The sequence below is a fragment of the Stegodyphus dumicola genome, chromosome X1 (genome assembly GCF_044657685.1).
Source record: "Stegodyphus dumicola isolate Sdum_Otavi_A_Nest chromosome X1, ASM4465768v1".
Taxonomy (NCBI): Eukaryota; Metazoa; Arthropoda; class Arachnida; order Araneae; family Eresidae; genus Stegodyphus; species Stegodyphus dumicola.
The window spans coordinates 137,408,463-137,428,473 of NC_140780.1; the positions used below are offsets into that span (position 1 = coordinate 137,408,463).

Here is a 20,011-nt window from a genome sequence, read left to right on the forward strand (position 1 = left end):
TATTTAAACATAAAGAAACAATTATAATAATGAACTTACTTTAGTCGATCAAAATAGCTTAAGTTTTTCCCAAAATTTGTTTATTCATTTCTTTTCGATTTAACTGAATTTAATTCCTAACACAAATAATTTATTTTCTTAACAAATTGTATAAATTTTAACAATAACCTTAACTAGTGAATTTGTATTCTTGATGCCAATTTAGATTTACATATATCTCTGTTCACGTTTATTTTTGTACTATTGTAAGTAAACACTGAAACGAACAGCAGAGCAGACCAGGTGTTCTCTTCCGGTAGTCAGAGTTGGGAGATGCGGGTTATTGTTTTGTCTTTTTAGTGGAGTCATCGCTTCTGGATTTCCTGAGCACTGAATTAAAAGAACAAAAGTTTTCCACAGATCACTTCTATAAAAGCCTAGAAATTTATTTAAAATTACCAATTTATTAAGTATTACTTTATTTATATTCAAATAATGCTCATTTTTATATTAGTACAAAATAAACATTCAAATTAACATTTGTCGCATTTATATTAATATATTAAAGTGTAAAATTTCTGTTATAATTAATTAGCTGTAGCAAATAAAAAACATGAAATTAAGTTCTGTACATATTTTGTAAGGAGCAGCAACTTTTCGTTAATTATATGTACAACAAAATAGTAAACGCGCTAAATGTTTATGAGAGTTTATTTTAAACTATCTACATTGAGATTTTACAATTGAGTCGTTGACTCAATTTTGTAAAAAATCCCCGTATGCTCAGATAGTCAGCTTAGTGTAATGCTATTTCTGCTACTGATGTAACATTAAAGACCTTACAAAAGCGTAAATGAATTACTGATGTCTATATGTAATGTTTGTAAAAAGTTTCATAAATATCAAGGATTTGTCAGGAAAACTAACTCCTAACTCTTTTTTAATAAACAAACTATATTTAAACTGAAATGCAAGTTATTGTGGAATTCCACAAATTAAGTTCTATGAATTAATGAAACAATATAAAATTTGCATCGTAAAAGTTAAAGTATGTACTTTCTAATATTGAAACTTTGAATCAGTGTTAATGAACTGCATTATGATTTAGTTTAAGGTGTATCAGAAACCCCTATACCGACAATGTTAAATTGGCCATTTTCGATGTACCTTTTCTCAAAATCTGCTGTAGATACATGCTTAAATTTTTTTGTGTAAATAAAGTATACTTATCTGATTATACTGAAATGAGCTTTTGAAACATTTTGAATTTTAGAATAATTTACTAAATATTTTGTTAGGCATAGCAAAATATTTGTTAGCAATTTTCTCATATAAAAACATTTTTTAATTTTTTTTCTTAGTTTATCACATAAAGCTCATTTCAGTAAATATTAGGAAACCTAATAAATAACCCATAAAAAATTTAGATACCCAGTGAGTAGTAGTTCCTGAGAAAAGGTACATCGAGTATGGAAAAATCACGTTTGGAGAAAAACGCGTTTTTATGTAAAAATCCTCATTTATCAAAGCATTCGATGACAAATTAAAACTGGATTTTTTACAGTTCTAATTTTCATAGAGATTAAAGAATAGTATTTTTAGAAAGATAAAAGTGTAGAGAATTTGAAAATGTAAAAATTCGAAATCACCATTTTTTGAAGATTTTTATGTTCCAACACCCTTAATCGATCAAAATAGTTAACTAATTAATTACGGAAAATCCCGTGAGTGTTCTTCCTGAAATTCAGTCAGGATTTCGTTCCCCTATAAATGGCCAATGGTTAAGACCATTGAATACTGGTCATTTGATCTGGTTTGGGCCCAGGAGAACGGTTTGGCTGCATGATTGCTTTTTGCTGTTCCCCCATGTGTAGCGTGAATACGAGCCAGTTTCCTTGAGAAGGTCCTTCATGAAGGCATCCCTTCCCTTACCAGATAGCTCTTATGGGTTTTGTCCCAGATAGCTTAACCTAATCTAATCTAAACATGCAGGATTTCTAATGTGCTCTTACTCATATGTACGTATATCATACTCAAGCATTACAATGAAAATTATTCTTTACTTTGTGCATTTATTTTGAAAATAAAGCTAATTAAGTGTTTGTGGTTTAACAAACCAATAGATAATAGGCTTGGAAACAATGAAAATATTTCTAATGAAAGTGACTCTCAACTGCGAAAATTAATGAGGCATATGAAGGGCTTGCAATTTCGGGATACGTTTCTTTGAAACACAGTATACTGCAAATGTATTGCGTTGTAGTAACAGCAATATTTTCAGAAATATCGTCATTGCTTGAGTAATTCTCCAAAGAAAGCATCAGTATAATATCGCTAACGAAATATATTAATCATAATAGGGCAAAAGAGAAGGTTTCTCTGGCTCTGATAAAAGGTATAATATTATTAATATGCGAAAAAATTTTTAAAATTCAAAATAAATTTAAAGAACACGAACAGACGCAGAAATATTCACTACAAAGAAGGGAACCCACTCCTTGCTTCTCTCATGATCCTTATGAATTTAAAAATGGTAATGATTTCCGAATATGTAACCAAGCTAAAACAGTCTTTAAAATAGAAGATGGCTAACTTAAGGGATACGAGTCCTATTAATATACGAATTGTTACGAAATATTTCATATATGGCTAAATATTTATGCATGGTTAAAATTTTTAAATAACGAAACAGAGTTCAAAAGATGTTCAGAATCGGAAAAGCTCCAATTGTTACTAAACAAAGTCACGATAAATCGGATAATATATTATTATATCGACATAGATCTATACGTAAATTACACTGTAGTTAAGCAAAATTGTTTGAATGAATAAAACTTACCTATGAGGTTGAGAGGAATGAACTATACTCCTCCCTTTGCTCTTATGGTTCAATAATTAGTACCTCACAGCAATAGTCCCCTACTCGACCTTCTGAAGCTCTAGTGCTGGGAAAGGCACGGTCAGTTTTTACGATTTCTGGCTGCCAAACGTCTCTTTTCTCTACAAATTAAGTTGATTAACAAAGGGTTATTTAATTGATAATGAAAACAAGCTTAATAGAAGTTTCTGTCTCAGACGGGAAGCATTTGTAAAGAATGTCTGATAGAAACTGTTCCATATTTACTTTTCATACAGTCACTGAATCACTACGTATTTAATACTTTGTGCCTCAGATAATTAAATGAAGGGGAAAAAAATCATTTTGTGCTTTAGCCATTCAATTAATCAGCGGTTCTTCAAGCAGCAAAAGATTTCACACACTTTCGCGTTTTTTTTCCACTCTTGCGTAATAAATCAGAAGACAAATGATGTTTGATTCAAAACATTGTTTTGTTCTGCACAAAAAGTTGTAGAAACTGATAAGTAAACTTTAGAGCCTGTCATGGATTTAATATTAAATTATGTCTTTGCATGCTTTTATATAGTTAACATACTTTTGAAACCTGCATGTCAGTAATACTTCTTTAAAATCTGCATTACATACATGCACTGAAAATCTGTATGTGCTTAATATACATTTTAACACCTAGATACTCTTTAAACAATGTTTTCCCCTAATTTTTGCGACTCGGTAATTATTCCACAAAAACATTTTAAATTTCTTTTTGATTTATACTAGGACTTCAAATGTTACTCTCTTTTCACATTAATTGAATTTATGTGTATTTTTTCTGTCTAATGAAAACAGAAAATTTAATATCCTATTTCTCGGTTCAGTTTCATTTTGCGCCATTTAAATCTGCCAACATAATGGGAAAAAAAAGGTTATTTCTTAAGAACAAATAGCGTAATTAGTTAAAAGATAATGAGAACAATTGTAAAAGTGATCTGTTAGGTGATGTCAGAATAAATAAGTAATCTTATGGAACCAGCTGACATTTCTTTTTGCTTATTAATGTTTTAATGACCCAGTGGAAGTTTATTTCGAATTTAAGGCTTTGTGACATTTCCTTACTTATATTCTAAATGAAAAATGAGCTCGCCTTTAAATTTTAATCATTTAGTTCTCAACGTTTCCCTAATGCTTTCCATTAACGCGTAATACCAGGACTTTGGAACAAAGTATTGCTACTCATATTATGATTCCCGATGGTCATATTTTATTTCAGATTAAGAGTACATATTTCAATTAATTTCTCTTTTATCATATTTCATTATTATGATTTAAACTCTCCAGGCGAGCCAGGCCTTATATTTACATCACATTATATTTTAATAACAATTTTAAGTAAGAGTTTATGCATACATCGTAAAACATGCCCAAGAAATTAAGGCAGTATGTTAAAAGAGAACATGCCCAGATATAAAGTACTAGGCATTTCGGTATTATAAAAGATCGGGAGAGTACCTATTTCTCATAGTATTTTTAGGAAGTTTGAGGTTTCGAAGTCAAAATCTTGGTCGGTTGCACCGTTTTAATATAAGTACCGCTTTGATGTTTCTTCAAAAAAGATTAATGTTGCTATAAGTTAACAGTACAAAAATTTCTGCGTCAAATTCTATGTTTTGATGATTTTTTTTTTTTTCTTTTTTGCAAATAACTTTCAAAGTTAAAAAAAATTTTTTTTTGCAAATAACTTTCAAAGTAAAAAAAAAAAAGAACTTCTGTACAGAAATTATAATTTTCTTTTTCTCCTATCAGCAACGACTGGAATGGACCTCCCGGGGCTGTTCTTCAGAATGAATCCATGAAAGCAAAGCCAGATGCTCGACACATAAAAGAAAAACTTGACAAACAGGTAAACTAACATTTTATTTCTTTAAGATAGCTAAAATAAGATCCTGAAATGTCCGTTGAGTTGACTGCGTTTGAGGGGATGACTTACTAATTTCATTCTGCGTTTGGAACGATGACTGACTTATTTCATTCACAGCACTTTTATATGTCATAAATTTAACTATCACACACGATAAAAACATAAAGTACTAAATATATCGATAATGGATACCACCACGTGATAATTCCTTCGGATAATTCTTTGTTTAATTTTTAAAAACTGTTTTTAACTTTGACGAAGAGCAATAATCTTTCAAAACTGATTAAAAAGAAATTTTTCCCTCAAAATAATAATTTTCATCGAAATACCCACGAAACGAAATCCAAACTATTTTTAACTAATTGGTAAACAAAAATTTGGTAGTAATTAACACTATGATAAAATAATGATAATGGTGGTCAAGAAATTGCTTAATTTCACGGTGTTAGTTTCTTAAAGGAAGAAATTATTTAAATGGTACTCATAGCCTTAGTTTATACTTTTATGCATTTTTCAGATTAGTAATTTAAAAAAACTCTGCCTTCATTTAACTTTAAGAATGACTGGGGTGGCAGATCTCCGATGACTTGTTTTCCATTCAGATAAGTTCGTTACGTTTTGAATTTTCTTTAAACTTGTTGCATCACTAAAATAAACTTAAAATTTCTTATTTCAATAGTTTCACGTGAAACATTAGTGGATTGGATTTCAGATCAGCTTTACTTTATATCTATAATTTTTTTAGCTTTATAAAATAGTCTTTTGTTTCACCTATGTTAAATTAAGACGATTATGAGCCTGTAGACAAAAATAATGCCAATGTCGCTTTACCTTTGGAACACAGAAATAAAGAGTCCCCCGGTTAAAAAAAAAAAAAACTTACAGAATTTTAAGAATTAACTGAAATTTCATGCTATGATATACATACAATTCTACATTAAGAAATCAAAATTTTAAGAGCAGATAAGTACTGTACTGTTAAAATACTGTAGTAAGAAAAGGGATCCGTTAATTAATTAATCTATGTAAGTCTCCATTGATAATTTTCTAAGGTGAAATTGTTCGCATTTATGACAACATTTTGGGACAAAATCGCAATTTTAAGACATGTGATAGTGGTAGTGTTATTACAGATCTAAACTTCAAAGTTATATGAAGTTTGATATGAAAAAGGAATAGCACGTACTAAGGAACAATAGTAACTTTACATTGCTAAATACGGATCACTCTAAACAAATATAATTCATTAATGCAATAAATTTATCTGCAATAAATATTTTAGGGAATATTTCAAGTGGTTGGTTAGAAATTGCACGAATTTTGACTAAACAGTGCATTTCGAACAGCTTTATTGTAAATAACACTTTTTCCCTCCCTGCTTTCGAAAAATGACGATTTATTTATTAAACCATAACATAACACATAGCCATAATGTAAACCGATCTTAGTACTCATAAAATGCCATTCATTAAGACCATAGTCGTTTTATATGAACGAGAAGCAGGAAAGTAGTGTCAGATATGTATTAGGTGTTATGCAAAATAGGGACAAAAGTATTATGAAGAATATCTTTATTTCTTAAAAAGAAATTAAGCAAGAAACCATATTCTGCAAAAAGTCAAGGGGCAGAATCATTCTGCAAAATGATTTTATTCCTTTTTAAATCTTGGAATGTATTAGCCGCGGATGTGTATGTGGGGGGAGGACTACTAGGTTTGGAAAATATTTTGCATTCAAATACAGTTTGAACATTGTACCAAATTTTAATCGCTGATATAATTTATAACGAAATTATTTTGTATATTTCGCCATTAAAAAATTTACTTTTGGCTGACGATTTTAAATAGTTTTTTATTTGTGAAAAGTATTCCGCTGCTAGTTTTTATATATTTTTCTGAGTATAAATATTTTCCATTAAAGTGTAAAATATTTAAAAAGATGAAACAACAGAAATAGTTGTTCTTTTTTTTTCCTCTTGAGTGGCTAATTAATTTATTCTCTTTAGGCAAACCTTTGTTATAATTAATTCTACATTTTCCTAACCAATGAATATCAGTTTTGGACATATTACAACTTTATAACAGAATATTAGCTTTAAATAAGAAGATATAGTACTTCTGTTATTTACGTATTTACGTGTGTAATATTTAAACCTCAAACTTATATTTTGCAATATGAGGAATTAAAATTATTTTCGCAAGATATCATTGTTTTCCTGAAAGATGGTAAACTGTGTCTCAGATCTCGAGGGATATTTGCTAAGGTGTTTTCTGTGGAAATATCTCTATAGGAATCTAACTCATAATTAAGTTAGTATATATGCGAAAAGCATGCGAAACGCCCATGCAGCTTCACTTTTCATATCGAGAAACGAACCCAGCACCGGATTATCTGCTTCTGATTTTTAACTACCTTGATACCTTTATTAATTTCAGTTTTCATCTGTTTCTCTACTAAGTTCAGCAATAATTCAAATATTCGTAGGACATCAAAATATCCCCTTCTTTAAAAGGCCGCATCGTTGTAGATCAATAAAAGTAGTTTCGTCTTGCCAATAATTTACGCTTGCTTCATATCAATTTTCTTATATGCTGAAAGAAACCGCGGAGAAGCGAAAAGTTCGGAAGCAAGGGATCTTGAAAAATCCCCTATTCTTTTATCCAAAGCCGAACAAAGGGACCTTCAAATAACAGGTTAGAGGTTATGATAGTTAAAGCACAAGAGCACATACGAGGAAAGTTAAATCTTGAATGCTAACATCATGTTCTTAAGAAATTCATAAAGAGCATTTACTTATCATTTAAGTTATTCCTCATTCGGTATTGTATGTCTTCAGACATTTATTTAAAAAGTAATGTGTAAGGAATTTTTAACTAACCAGTTACTTAAAATTTCAGTCTTTACTATAACTTCTCCTTCTAGTATTCCTCCCCTGAATGCAAATGAGTAGTCTGTCTGAATGTCTGTTTCTGGCATCGCATGTGCTCTGCGGTTACCAGTTTTCCACAGCTCTGTTAATTGTAATGATTCGGCCTTACCTTCTATCGCAGCGACACTTAAAATTCTGACGCTCCGGTGCAGTAGTGAGCCAACTTCTAGTATAGTAATTAATTGTGTATAATTAATTACTATACTAGATGACTTTGACTACAATTCCACCGTTAACTTAAATTTGATTTTTCTATTTAGTTGTAACACCACGAGTTTTGGCTTATATTGAAGCACAAGAGAATGGCATTACATTCTAAACTCTGCTTAAATAAAGAAGTTATTTTTAACCTTCTCACGACTTTGTTTCAAACTTAGCGATAATTCGGTACACGTCTGTTAGTGTTATTGGACTAATTAACTTTACCAGATGAAGTGAAACCCTAGAAATAAAATGAACGAATATTATACGTACAGTTTCCCATAGGTTTAAATCGAAAGTGAACTGAAGAAAGAAACGAAGAAACTACACGGAAGAAAATTTAAAATTGTTTTATTTTAAATTAATCTTTATTGCCTATTTGTTCCTTCTAGTGCCTTAACAAAACTGCTGTCAAAGTGGAACCAGCAAATTCTGTTTGTGGTATCCCTGTTCACATTACTCGCAAGGTATTTTCCCGCAACAAAGCAGCGAGGGCACGAACGAAGCATGTAATTTCAGTCTTTTCGACTGCTTTCCCTATCAGTAAATTTTCCAATTCATACTAAATTGACTTCAAACCACAGCAAAAATAATAGAATTAACTAAAAATATTCACAGAGTTCTTCCGTTATTAATAATTTTCCGCACACACACACAACTGGTAAATACGTAGTATACATTGTTTTATGAATCCTGAATTTATTTTATTTAAAAATTTGAATTATAGTAAACTGATTCATTGCTCCCGAAACCCTGCTACTCTTTTGAAATCAAATCCACTTGCTCATTAAGGCCATTGCTATACAATTATGAAAATCATTTTTCAGCTCATAGTAAACGTATTCATCTGATTGTGTTATAGAAAATTCTGTTTCTCACCGTTGGCTCTTTGTGTGATTTAATAATTCGAAACGTTATGTACGAGCCGTCTCTTTTCAATTTTAAATATTTCACTGTTCTAGTTTCTGATGCAGAGAGGACGAAAATTGTGTTACTGCTATGTATTCAAGAATAAATTAACATAATTTACAGAATGCTGTTTAATACGCATGATATATTGATTCTGAATGCGTGTGGTTCACCCACGTATTCATAATACAATAAACTTGCAGAACTGAAGTTTCGTTTTACTGAATTTATTAATTTTATAAACTTGTAGCTTAAAACTACATTATTTCAAACGATTAATATGTTTTGAGTGGTTCATTAAGAGACAATATCTTGAGTCTTTTTTTTTCCTCTAATTTTGACTCTCTTCCCTAACGTTTTTGAAGTTAAATTTGTTTTTATGTATAATTATTTTAACTATGAATTTGAAAAAAAGTGTTGATTTCCGTTAAAAGCAGAAATTTTTTTTCTGGTTTTATTATTCATACATGTGAATTAAAACCCTAAATCTAGAAGTAAATTTTTCGAGAAATAATATGCTTATGGCATGACAATTTTAAGATTTATTTACAGACAACACGTATCTAATCCGATTTAAATAAGAAATTACTTTTTAGAACTAGATTTTATTTATTTATTAATTTTTGCTTTAAAAACCACATTGTATTTCTGTTCTCCAAATCAACACTGGTTTGTTAGTGTAATGGCGTATAACCTCACAGGGTTATAAAGCGCCAAACGTGTAGTAATTAAAGTCCATCTCCCGCTCAATACTGCGAGCCCACCAGAGGCCTAGCGGTAAAATCGTTGAACACTGGCATTTCGACCCGAAGCTCGAATCCCGCAAACGAGCATTTTTGTAGTTTTCCCCATGTGTAATGAATATGCGAGCCAGTTTACTTTAGACTCCACAAATGTATCCCTTTCCTTAAACAGATAGGCCTTGAGGGCTTTGCCATAATCAAGCCAAACCAGATCAAAATTGATAACAAAAGTAATTATTTTAATTATAATGACTCCAGCATTTTTACAACTCTAAACTGTTATGTTTGGTGCCTTAATTTTAAACCCCAATGCACAAAATTAATATAATAATGAAAAATCTTTTGAAAATCTCCATTCCTTTACTGTTACCATAATTCACTAAATATCAGGAATTTTCTATCAATGTTTAACGTATTTTTGTCTTCTTTGTATTTTATATGTCCTTCTCATTTTAGGGAATAATATGAACTACCGATATTTTAAAATTAACGGCATTTAGATATATAAGCAAGAAACTGTTTTACTCGACAATGAAAGGTAAAAGATAATTATTTTAAGAAAACGGAAATGTAACTTTTTGGTGCCCCAATCATATAAAAGTGTTATAATGCTCAGATCGCAGATATATTTTTTGTGGGGGGGAGGGTGCATGCGTGTGTGATAGGAATGTACACAAAATCCAAATTTCTTTCTTTACTTGTCAATATGTTTCCTTTAGAAATTTTTCTATGAAAGATTGCTTTTTCTTTGTTGGACAGCCTCTGAGGAGTTTCCCATAGCTAACCAAACAACGCTTTCCTTTTCTTTATAAAATAAACTTTTTATTACTGTTTACTTTAACTTTCAATGCAAGCCACGAATCTTAATTATAATTAATTGACTGAAATTCCAGCTCCTTTTATAATTTTTTCATCTTCTATAAACGTGGTTTCTCAAACAACAACAAACATAAAAAAAAAAACCTTTAAATCTGAACTTTCAGTACTTTGGCAGCAATTACAAATTTCTTAAAATGAATTAACAACGTGAGATATTTCAGTATAATTCAAAATACCGAGAAAGGTTTACACTATGAATGCAGTTTGAAGGCTCTTGCGAAGAAATTCTTCGTAATTCGTAACTAAGAACAGAAAAACTTCCTTGAAAATTTTCTGTTTTTAAAGCGTCAGATTCTCTTAATCAGGCCTAGTTAATAGGCGCACATTTCCTAAATTTTTAGATGTGCGTGCTTCCCTCCTGATTACTTATATGATTTTTGCAGTTGAATGAGTTTTTTTTCTAGTGATGTTTAGGTATGGTTTTTCTCATCTTCTCATTATTTTGTAATAATTTTTACAGGCGAAAGGGCTCAGCTCTGAACGTAGCTAATTATACGAAAGCACTCAGCTAAATGAAGCAGAGCTAAATTATTTAACTTTACTATCAGACAACTCTTTAAATTTAATTTCTACAAATGGCGCTGGATTCTGCTTTAAAATCTTTGTATGTCTAATTTATAAGGTATTTCTCCCACTTCCCTAGCGTGCCTTCGTGGTGTAACGGTAGCACGCTGGGCCGGTATTCCAGAGGTCCGTGGTTCGATTCCCGGCGAAGGCGGTTGCATATTTTTCATCTTGCCTGCTTCTAGTCAATCTAATGACTCTACAAGTGGCGCCCGAACTAAAAGGGTTGTGGATGATGATTCTCCGCACCCAGGATTTGGCGAGTAGGTCCCCTAAAACCCTAGTTGCCCTTTAAGAAGGGGGGTATATAAGGTATTTCTCCCACTTCCCTAGCGTGCCTTCGGGGTGTAAGGTAGCACGCTGGGCCGGTATTCCAGAGGTCCGTGGTTCCATCCCCGGCGAACACGGTTGCATATTTTTTATCTTTTCTGCTTCCAATTAACCTAATGACTCTACAAGTGGCGCCCGTACTAACAGGGTTGTGAATGATGAACCCTCCGGACCCAGGATTTTGGCGATTAGGTCCCCTAAAACCCTAGTCGCCCTTTAAGAAGGGGAGTATATAAGGTATTTCTCCCACTTCCCTAGCGTGCCTTCGGGTATAAGGTAGCACGCTGGGCCGGTATTCCAGAAGTCCGTGGTTCGATTCCCGGCGAAGGCGGTTGCATATTTTTCATCTTTTCTGCTTCCAAATAACCTAATGACTCTACAAACTGAAATGCCTGTGTTTCTCAACAGATATTTTTGACTTCAGATGGCTACACTGTTTATATTCGATTTAAATATTTCACAGCCAGAACTCAATCATTTTTAAAATAAAATCCTGGTATTTATATGAAAGCATTGCACTATAGGTAAAATATAAACACAAAAACTGCTGAGAAACAAACAGACTCAAATGAATGTAATTTTACAAAACTTATACTGGCTAGACCAAAATACTGTAATTTTGTTTTGAAAACAACACTGAGTCAGCTGAAAAGAAGCAAATACATTCAAAGTTTTATAGAAATTAGACTTTTAACAGTGGCTGAATTACTTACAGGATTAGAAGAAAATGGCCCGAGGTTTGATAGTTGAGTTACAAATGTTCTATGTGTGACCCCTTTGTAACACGGCAGATATCAATGCGATAGTCAAGTTCTTCCCAAATACGTTTTTCAGCATGACGTATTTTCGCAAATACGTCAGAATAAGTCTTTCCATAAGCACAACACTTGTTATAATGCATTATTTGAGATCATAATTATGAGAAAGAACAAAAACATGTTTCTTGATGTTTCTCCCCAAGGAACAATTGCAAGGTGTAAATTCCGGACTTCTTGGTGGCCAGTATAATAATCATGTTCTTGTCTGTAGGGCTGCGAATTCTAGACCGAAGCGGATTTTTATTCATGCCAAATTCTAAAGGGCTCTAAACAGTAACAAAATTTGCTTTTGCATGTGATGGAAAGTAGTTCGTGTATTTGAAGATTTCTTTCACAAACAGGTACTAAATGTTTCCTCATAAAAACGAGGGTTTTTTTGGCTTATAATAATTTCTCTTGGTTACCCATATATACATGTGTATATATGCCTCATTTACTTATTTTTTTGTAAATTAGATTTATGACTTGGAAACCGAGGAAGAAGAATTTTGCCGCAACTATCCTTTTCGCATTGAAGATTTAAATGAAAAACTTGGTATATTAAAAAGCATATGTAAAAATTCTTACTGATAATACTATAGTCAATATTCCAGAGAAATGTTTTCAAGTTATTAATTTAAATAACTTATGTTCACTTACACAGTATACATTTCTAGCTCTGGTACAATTTATGTTGTTACCATAAACTAGAATTTTCTAAATCTTACGCGGAAAAAAAAAACTAGAACTCTACTTTCGGTAAGTCAGATTTGAGCAATAAGGTGTTTATGTATTCCCAGCGCATAAATTAGCAGGCCTCAGTTTTCAGTAACTTGAGCACTGCGATCATTACATAGAGGTCACCAAAGAGAGCAGGTGTGCAGAATTAGCAAGTGCACCATCTGTCACAAAATATATTTTTTGACCCGGATATCCGTTGAGTATTTCTATTACCATGGATTCTCGTAACAAAGCTGGCGAAAAGGATACTAAGAAAACAATTTAGATCGAGGCAGTCGCTATTCTTCGCATTATTTTAATAACATGCAAATAAGATTTAAGTAATCAGAAAATGTTAGCAGATTTTGTGTATTCAGAAAATGTTATTATATTTTATTTTCTTATTTTAGCATGACTAATTTAATAAAAGTACTTTTATTTTAAATTTTAAATTAATATTTAATGGAAAGTGGAGATGATTTTAGTAGTTTAGCATTTTGCAGTAATTTCTGCTCAAGTAACATTATAAATTTATGTTAACGGAATTTTTTTTAATAGCACATTATATTATTTGCCATTTCTTGTTACCTACTTAATTCTGCAAGCCGCTAGTAGAGAAGATAAAAGTAAGTACATAAAAACTGCAGAAGAGCGATAGAATCTTTGTGCTTGTAGGTAACATGTTCTAAGAGCTACCGCTAATGCAATAACAAACGCGCGCACTCTATAGAATCTTCTAAAAATATTCTGCAGAATGTTTGAAAAAGATTGCGCAACTAATTTCTTTTGCATAGTCAATTGCAGACCCATTGTTCCAGTTTAAGAAACTAATAAAATAAAATAAAGACCTTTAAATAAAATAAAGACGTGGTATCTTTTAGTATTTTATACGGATTCCGTAGGCAAACAATTTTAATGAAAAATGTTAATGAGATAGCCAAATTACTCGAATTAAATAAAGTCCACGTTTATACTCTCGAAATTATCCGAAATGTCATTGATTTAATGTTTTCAGATCATCTAATACAATGCTGATGATATTTACGTGTGATATGAATTCGAATGGCAGTTTCCAAAAGGTATTTTTTAGTTTAAGGAAAATGTAAAATGCACAAGCATGGGTTTCAAACTGCCATTCTTAGAAATGCTAATATGCAACATTTTGCATTTAATGAAAGGATATTTTATATGAACCGCAAAAATGTTTTTTTCGTCCTCCTCTTCTTCCTTGACTGAGATTTTGTAGTAGAACAATAGAATCATCTGAATAAAATACCCGTATTATTTAATTTTAGTGTCATTTATCAGACAGTTTCCAGTGGGAAATGAGAACTGACGGTAATTTGACTTGCTTTGTTAGAATTTGATTGCGCAGTTTCCTTTCCTGAACTGAAATTTGAATTCGGCTAAGAAGGGGAAGATGAACATACTGATGACGTGAGAAAAATGAATTTTTGATGAATTATACCCAAATAAACAGTCTATTCAAGTTATTTCGTGGTTGATTAATCGTTATCAGCACATTGTTTCTGATTATTTAAAACTCAAGTCATTATTCAGATAACAATAAGTGTACGAGCCACCGTTTGATTTTCAGAAGAGAAGGATTTCACATAATTCCATCTCTTTCAGGCGTAAAGATCTTTAAATGTACAATGGGCCGAATTTTGAAAGTAAAATGACTGAAAAATTTTCTTCGTCAGGAAACAAAGTGTCACACTTTTCTGACAAAAGATCTTAAAGAAAAAATCGCGTATCAGTAGCATGGACACAAAATGGGTTGGTTAGTTAGCTGTAGCTCCTATGAGCAAACTTTCAAAAGTTTGATGATAGGAGAAAAACGCTGAGGGGAACATCAGAATCCGCATGTGATCGAAACTGGCATGTCAGATCTCCTCATGTATTAGCAAATTTAGTCGGATATCCTTCTCGTGTTTAATTTTACTAAACAGTACGGCCCAGTAATACATATGACGAAGAATTTTGTAAAACCGTGAAGCTTTTAAAAATTAGTTAAAGAATAATGACTATTTTACATATTGATACTTCAGTTCTATGCAGATCATATAAACATTCAGATTTTTTTTGAAAAATTTCTCAACAAGAATTCCATAAAATTCTGTAACTTATTTTTTAAATGTTTTCTTTAATTTCTGAACTTTATTCTAAAACCCTTAAAAATCCGGAACATACGTCTAAGAACACAATTGAAAATATTTAACTCGTACCCATTTTCTCGCATTTACACAAGATATGAATTTTTTTGTTCACGTTCAATTTTGTTAGTGAAGTTATTCTTCTAAACCTAAACCTGCTCGTAATTACTATTGATGTGAATAATATTCGTATTTAAATACTGCTAAAAGTTAGAGACTCAAAAACCTAACAATATTTAATGCAAAGTATAATATACTGTATTTAATGCTTCAACCATCGTACTAGCCATCGTAGTCGGTAGAGTGATTAACGATGTTATATACAGTATCGTTCTACAGTATCGCTGTAGTATCGTATAGCTACAGTAATCTGAGCTCGAAGTCCTGGAGAAGGCTTGGTTTTTTTATAAGTGAATATGACGGACACTTACAGTTTACTACAACACGAGAACACTTACAGTTCTATTCTCGAAGGCATTTTTAACGCAAATGTAACTTTATGCATGTTTACTAATTCTTTGATATAGCATTCGAATTTTTTCAAGTCTAAATTTAAAATTTTCCCAAATGTTTAACGTAGTATTAAGTGTGCATTTGATGTGATTTATACTCCTTCATCGGTATGCTTATTTGCTCAATTTTATTTTGCATTTTACTTTATTGATGTGTCTTTTAAATTTTCTGCTAATACGAAATATTACAGGAACTATAAACCGGTAAAGCTAACTTTACCAGTTTATATGTCCTGTAATATTTCAAGTGTACTAAGCCAACTCCATAGCGTGTCTAGCTTGTCGTTTTGCTTTCTGGAGGCTTAAAAGAAATATTTGTGGCATTATATCATTAAATTTTATCTACGTACTACTATGCATTTTTATTTCATTTTTCACATTTATCGCTGACAAACTAGGAATTTACTATTTCTATTTTACTCCTGTAATGCAGCACTCATGCATATATAGACAACGTGATAAAAATCCTTTTGTGTGGTTTGGTAAAAGAATGTCGATGTATACAATACATATTCTTTGGTTTGGTGGTGAGGAAATTGGGATGGAACTGCTGCATCGTCACCTATACGCTGCCCAAGGTCCATGCCAACGACAAACACAATACCGCCCTCTAAGCCACTATGCCACTATAAAATTCTTGGAACTTCTCTGAAGTTACTATCAGAGAAATTACAACATTGCATGAGTCTAGTTATCGATACCTTTCTTAAAATAGAAGAGGAATGAAAGAAAAATTTTTTTTAAAGAAATAGTTTTCTGATTGTTATCTTCACTTTGTTAAATTGGAGTTGAAAAAAAAAAATCGCCAGGATTCTCTTATGTTTCTGATAAATAATTCATATTAGGATGATTCATTTACTTCATTAAATATCTTTTGAACAACTAGATTGGTAACAACAATCGAAATTTCTCTCTCTCTTTTTCTTTATAATAAAATTGTGGAATATTTACCTTTTATTTTACAAGTTAAATACTAGGTAAAATCTCACAAGTTTCCATTAACATTATTAATATCGAAAAAAAAAAATAAAAATGCCTACCTTAAATACCATTGCATCAATAATGATTAAATGTTAAATATAGGGCGAACTGTGCCATTGCTAATATTAAAGACAGATGTGTGAAGATTTTATGGAAAAATTAGTAATTTATAGATGAGCATTTTTGGCTGAGCTCTTATTTTCTTTCTTACCCTTTAGAAACAGAGAAAAATTTAACTCTGCATTGGTTTTAACAAACGGAAGAAGAAGAAAGAAAGAAATATCTTTCTTATTTAAGTTACAAACTTTATAAATTTATAAATTTAGTAGCGAGCCGTGAAGGTGGTTATTTCTCTGGATTGTTTCCCGGTTGGAAAATTACTTTCTGAGGAAAATAATTGTTATTAATAATGGCCAAGTATTTTTGAATTTTAACTGATTAATTGATCTATAAGTTATTCCTCCCGCCTTCTTAGCATAGCATGCCTTCGTAGTAAAGTGGTCAGCACGCTGGGCGCGTATTCCAGAGGTCCACGGTTCGATTCCCGGCGAGGGTGTTGCTCATTTTTCACTGCACCTGCTTCCAAAATAATGTCTCTATAGTGGCGCCCGAACTAAAAGGGTGGTGGATTATGATTCTGTTCACCCAGGATTTGGTGATTGGTTTCCCTAAAGTAGCAGTCTCTCTTTAAAAGGGGCAGTATATAAGGTATTTCTCCCGCCTTCTTAGCATGCGTTCGTAGTGTAGTGGTCAGCATTCTGTACCTGTATTCCAGATGTCTGGGGTTCGAATTCTGGCGAGGCCATTGCTCATTTTTCATAATTCCTGCTTCCAAAATACCTAATATCTTTACAGATCTTTAACTTACATACAGTTTTACTTACATACAGTTTGATAGAGCCTTAGCCATTAAAAAATGTTTCATCATAAAAAAGAAAAATAGAACCGTCCCATTAGGTTGTTGGTAAAATTTTGAAACTAAGCATCTGCTATTCCGCTGTACATATTGTCCAACACGGTTGAAAATGCGGTTTTTGTCACGCAACAAGTTTTATAAATTCACATACGTAATATTATATTAAGGATGTATACAAGAAATAATAGTCTGATTATTTTCTTTCAATAAATTCGTGTAATTGATGGTAGTTAGGCTCTATTTTAAAAAATACTGTTAGTTGCATTAATGGAAACCCTTAAACTCGCAAAAAATTTTGCTAGAAGAAATGATAGGCACTACTACATTTTCATACAAATGTTCAATGATCTACCAAGTGAGATGCCAACAAAAATTTGAGTGATTTACTGTATCAGATGAAAAAGCAAAATGCATACGTCACAGCCTGAGGGATTAACAGTCTTCTATTAAGTTTTGGTGTTGGTGTCCATTATAAATCGGTTGCTCTTGAGAATGATATCACTTGGCTGATCATGGAGAACAAACAGGTCACGCTAATGCCATCGGTTAGGAGTTTCAAGGCAAACTATTAGTGATACGAAATATGTTCTTTGTTAGATTTTATGTAAAAGCGAAGGAATAACGGGTTCTGATGCTTTTTGATTATGTGTTATGCAATCAGACGGGCAAAAATGAAAACCTAGTTGCCTAATATGCGCAATAGAACTTCAGAAGATAATACGACGATGTACACCCCCCCTAAAAAAATTGGAATAGTTCTATATCTCCCGTTCTGCTGCGCCGATTGACGAAATTCAAATTGCGTTTTTCATGTCTCGAAAGCGTGACTTAGGATATGTATTAGATTTATGTATAGCATTGTTCCAACATTTTGACACAAAATCGGACCTTTTCTGAAATGACATGACAAGTTTTTAAAAAAATTAGCTCTCAAAATTTTAGCTCTTCCGTGTTAATTGAATTTTATATATATTTGTTAATATCTCTTTTTTTTATTAAACTTACTTGATTCCTTCTTCCAGAATTCGAAATTTATGCTTAATCCAAATATAATTCTCACATTTTTTATGATTTATTTTTAAAATTTGTACTTTTAAATATTTTTTATAAATTTTTCGAAAAATAATTTTTATTATAACCTATACAATTTTTAGCATCATCTTAAAGTAGATGTATTTTTGGCACACCTGCAAAAAATTAGAGTTTTTTACTCAAGATTTTTCTAATATATACATGTAATTACATATTGGAGCGTTTTGAGATTCGGCATCTTTTTTTTAAGCGATAATAACTCCAAACGATAATATGCACTTTGTTAAAATTATTTGAAAGTGTGAACGATGACTTTTTTCCACTCCACTACAATGAAAAAAAGAAAAGGAAAATAGGTTGCCACAAATTAAGAAGTTCGCCAAGGATAATTTACTTGGCGAAATTGAAAAAAATACGCCAAGATCAATTTTGAATTTCTCCGTAAATTTTGCACTAAAGTTCAAAAAATTTAATATTCAGGCATAATTTGAGTCGTAAAATCGAGATATGGAAAAACACTGGCATGCCATTTCGAAAAAAGTCCGATTTTGTTTCAAAATACCTATGTTAGAATGATTTGCTGTATATAAATCTAATATATATCCTAAGTCACGCTTTGGAGACATGAAAACGCAATTTGAATTTCGTCAATTGGCCTAGTAGAACGGGAGATAAAGAACTGTTTCTTTTTTTTTTTTTTTTTTCTTTTTCTTTTTTTTTTGTGTGTGCTTTACTGCAGCAGGCTAATATACACTATGTCCACAAAAGTCGTTACGCGGCCTTTGCTTTTGCAACGGTGGGTTAGACATATACTTCCAATTACAAAAATGTTTTAAATATGCAAAAATTTATGTTTTGCCTTTTTTTTTTCAAATTTTAAAGGTATAAGGTATTTTCAATTCCTTTCTGCATGACTTTGTGGTATGGTTAGAAGCATAATCGACGTTCATTTGGGAAGTTTGGAGTTCGAATCGCGGCAAGGGCACATTTCATTCGGGGGGGGGGAGGCAGTTCGAATCGCGGCACATTTCTCCCCTTCCTGCATAAAAAACCTAAAGACTCTGCAAGTGACTAAACTAAATGGTGGAGGATGATAATTCGTCACCACCAGGATTTGACGATCGACGTGTATTCTAGAGGTCCAGATTTTGAGTCTCGGCGAGGCCACTGTACATTTTTCACGTCTCCTGCTTCCAAAAACCTAATGATTTTACAAAGAAATAATTTTTGGAAAGGAAAATTTCGTACTGGTTATAAAAATAAAACACGAAAAGTGCGGCTCTAGTGCAAAAACGTATTGACCGGTATATTTGGTTTTTAAGTCGGGAATCATATTTAGGGTTGTACACAAATTGATGAACGAAATGTTTTTAACTGTACGCAACTACAAATAAAATATCATTTTAGAAAAAGTTTCTAATATTAAGACATTAAGTGCTGAGCATTTATATGCAGATTACTGCAAAAAGTAATAACAAATATACATTTTTCCAAAATACAGAATCTAATTCACAGCGTCTTATAAAATTCCTGCTCTAGAAAGCACTAGCGTGTTTCAGTATTATAATGCAGCTAGCTCGTAATGATTTTTAAATTAACTGAAAAT

General features: G+C 31.8%; 1 protein-coding gene across 2 annotated transcripts in view; it reads left to right on the plus strand.

Moving 5' to 3' along the window:
* Positions 1-20,011, plus strand: part of ktub (Tub domain-containing protein ktub) — a 243,816-nt gene that overhangs the window by 9,619 nt on the left and 214,186 nt on the right. For both annotated transcript variants that reach the window (XM_035369949.2, XM_035369950.2), the window contains exon 2: positions 4,622-4,718. In XM_035369949.2, the coding sequence (XP_035225840.1) occupies positions 4,622-4,718 (97 nt within the window). The remainder of the gene's footprint in view (positions 1-4,621; positions 4,719-20,011) is intronic.